The sequence below is a fragment of the Rasamsonia emersonii genome, assembly GCF_000968595.1.
Source record: "Rasamsonia emersonii CBS 393.64 chromosome Unknown ctg1118621760232, whole genome shotgun sequence".
NCBI classification, from domain to species: domain Eukaryota; kingdom Fungi; phylum Ascomycota; class Eurotiomycetes; order Eurotiales; family Trichocomaceae; genus Rasamsonia; species Rasamsonia emersonii.
Window position 1 is genome coordinate 1 of NW_013563137.1, and position 3,339 is coordinate 3,339.

General features: G+C 48.1%; 3 protein-coding genes across 3 annotated transcripts; 1 reads left to right on the top strand and 2 right to left on the bottom strand.

The window, feature by feature from the left end:
- Positions 1-612: 612 nt before the first annotated feature.
- Positions 613-1,011, bottom strand: T310_5072 (uncharacterized protein; the record flags this gene model as incomplete). The annotated part of the gene is made up of 1 exon (XM_013472056.1): positions 613-1,011. A coding segment is annotated over one exon (399 nt), but the record flags the coding sequence as incomplete, so codon positions are not given.
- A 142-nt stretch (positions 1,012-1,153) lies between these two features.
- T310_5073 (uncharacterized protein) lies at positions 1,154-2,149 on the top strand (the record flags this gene model as incomplete). The annotated part of the gene is made up of 1 exon (XM_013472057.1): positions 1,154-2,149. A coding segment is annotated over one exon (996 nt), but the record flags the coding sequence as incomplete, so codon positions are not given.
- Positions 2,150-2,210: 61 nt separating this feature from the next.
- T310_5074 (uncharacterized protein) lies at positions 2,211-2,933 on the bottom strand (the record flags this gene model as incomplete). The annotated part of the gene is made up of 1 exon (XM_013472058.1): positions 2,211-2,933. A coding segment is annotated over one exon (723 nt), but the record flags the coding sequence as incomplete, so codon positions are not given.
- Positions 2,934-3,339: the final 406 nt, after the last annotated feature.

Consider the following 3,339-nt stretch of genomic DNA (forward strand, 5'->3'; position numbering starts at 1 on the left):
TGGTCAATTTCCATGCTGGGAGCCCGGATCATACCAGGTCAAGACGGTCCTGCTCAGTCTCATCATTTGGCATTCTGATCATTAAAATCAGTTCAAAATCCCAAATGCATAGCAGTTTAACAGTGACGATACATGTAGTTCTTCTCCTTTTGGTTGTCAGCAAACTGAAAGTCTAGTTCAGCAGAGAGAGGTAGGTACTTTGCCGTATGCATGGTACCGTCGTCCATTCTCGTACTTATAAGCGAACACACTGGAGGCAATAGAAGTGGTGTCTGACTGAGTTTCCTCGTAGGCACTGTCATCATCCTAAAGTTCCGGAGTGAGAAACCTTCTACGGGTCATGGATGGGGAAAACCCCTACATCAGCAGGAATCCCTGCAGCGGCGTTGACAAACACCTCCTCAGAAGGCTGCGGTGAGATTGGCGACTGTGAAGTCTCCGCCATGTTCCAAATCAAGGAGAATGAGTATGTTGCAGGATAGGGCTGATAGTATAAGATGAACCGCTTGAAGATGGGTGTTAATGACATGGGAAACGAATTCCAGTTGGGAGATAACACATATTTAACCCTTCAATTGTCGACCACCTCAAACTTACTCCAGTTGGGCTAGTTTACGAGTCCGTGCAATGAGAATGCAGTTTCCAGGTCATACCCTTAACCAGCCATAAAATCATTGCTAACGCATTGAAGTGACAACTAGCACGGGCGAATTTCCTTTCTCGATTACTGGCAGGTGGGCTGGTATGATGGAGGGCCCAGCCTGGGTGAGACAGGATCTCTTGATAGGGCTGTGTTTGGATTGTCAATGGTGATCGGGGGACCTGACGCATGGCTAGTTGACAGAAGGCGGGAGAGAGATGTACGTAGTAGGGGAATTCTCGATAACACACCCTGACAGAAGACTCTGGAAGGAACGTAGGATCATAAACGACATGCAGGCCAGGATTCAGAGCTACCATGTCCACAAGTTCCTGCTCGCAAATTGGCACAAGTGCAAGAGGGTTAACAAGTCACGGACGTTGACTCTGCATCTATCACTACGGCAGACATTGCCAAGACTCTGTAATGAAGGCTTTACCACATAAAGTTAGACTATAAGCAGATGTGGGGGCTTAAAGACATCAGCAGGGGAATTCAAAGTTCAACTCCTAAACTATTGAAAGATGCAGGAGCCAGTATGAATCATTCGATTTGATCGGCATGACGGAATATGGATCCCGACAGGAAGTCGAATGTCAAATCCACTCTTGCTTCCAACTCCTCTGTCAATTGCCAAACGAAGAGCTATGGAGATGGCAAGCCGGCATTAGTCTTGTTGTCCACCGATTCCAAAGGGTCCCTGTCTCGCAAACTTTGCCGCCACAGGGAACATGGCTTCCTTCAGTGTCTCAGAGTGTGTCAGGAGGATATCTAACACAGCAGGGGATTTTGGCATGCCTTCTGCTGCTCTACCGACTGTCAGATCAAGAGGTTGGGAGATGGCAATGGGTGATGATCAGCTATCTATATCCTCGTCTCCAGAGGCTACCTGCTATGAGACCACCGCCACCAGGAAGCAAGAAGTGTCATGAATTCCTGGATGAGTTGCAGAAGGAGCTGAGGTTAATAAAAACATTCTTTGACGATGATCGGTCCTACCTGATCATGGAGTTGGCGGGAAAGGGGGATCCGCGAGTCGCTGCTCTCAGTCCTCCGAGGACGGCGTCATATGAACAGCTGTTCCTCTTTACCCTCAGTGTAAGATACCACGCACGGACCTATCGGGCAGCATTCCTAGATATGGATGGGGATCGGCTGCATGATAGTGGGTCTCGAGCTCATGGCCATAGTGGCGAATATATCGAGAAATATGGTCTCAGTCCTAGCGCTGATCGGGTAGGGTATGCCCTTCGGATTGGCCGCAAGCAGCAGGCAGTTGAAGAGGGCGTCAGCTTGTCAGGGATGTCGCTTGTAATGACACCAATGTCTCGCAAGCTGCATGCTCTCACGTCCCTGGAGATCGACAAAGCAATATGCCTCCTTGCGGTCTTCAATGAATACGAGCAAATCATGGGACTATCTTGCTACTTATCGCCCGACATGGACTCATACCAGGAAATATTTGATTCTGAAGTTGCCAATTGGCTGGCACAGACTCGATATGATTGACTTATGTGCTAATTCACCAAGCTCCTATCATAATCTGGCAAATTGCATCTTGGTTTGACTATCACCGACGAGCCAACCGCATAAAGGGAAGAACATCATCGTCAGAGACATATCCAGGCAGATTAGGGTCGATAACAGGCTTAGTAATTTGATGTTTGTATCCCCGACAGACAAAAGTATCAGAGACATCCCTGTGACTTTCTGGAAACTCGACCCACAGAGTTGAAAATAATACTAGGACCTGTCCCAGCTCCACACTGAGTGGTACCAGTTTTAGACTACCTTCTTGCCGCCGTCGTTCAAATTCAAGGGGGCTCAGCGTGTGAGACCCTTCGTAGGCCCAGAAGAAGCCTCCTTCGGGACTAAGTCCCTTCCGGAACGGTCGAATAAGTAAAATCGCTTCAGCAAACCCATGGCCTCGTGGACCAACCATGTAAGGACGGGACTTGTATTCGTCATTGGTTTTAACGCTGCGGACCACCCGTCCCACCTCGTGTCTAACACTGTCTTTATCAATGCCGAGGAAGGCTTCGCAGAGATATTCTTTCTGCATATGGTAAATAACCGCAAAAGAAAGGAGGGACAACGTCAAAACATACATTGATATTGAGTTCCGTGAAGGCCACAGTTGCGATTGATAATGGCGACTGGAATGCCCCTTCAAAATGACGGGTGGGTTCCTCCCCAGTCTTTGTCTCATTAATCTGACGTCCAACACTGTCCTCGATAGTCTTTTCCGCGCTCTCAATTGCCTTTGCCGTACCCTGAGAAGGCTCGGGTAGTGTCAAAATAACAAATCCTTGATGGTGCATCTCGTCGAGCCGCTCATCGTGCAGAAGATCCAGATGGAAATTCGATTCATCTGCCATGACGCAATGGGGTAGTCTATTTAGCGTATGCAAAATTTGGTGCAGTTTTGGCACCCCAAAACCTCAAAAAATTGCAACTTTTGTATCGGAAGCCCTCCAAACCACCAAAATACTGATTTTTCTCACCAAATCCCATCGATTTTTTACTGAATTTGTCATATCTGAGGTTTTTCTGACTTTCTAATTAGGAAATTATAGCCTATATTCAAACCGATATCGAGATGTCTGCGAATCGCGCTCCTGCCGCCATACCCTACGACCTTCGCAAGAAGCACATTCCTCGCATCCCATCCCCCAGCCCCCGAACCAGGACTCCCGCTG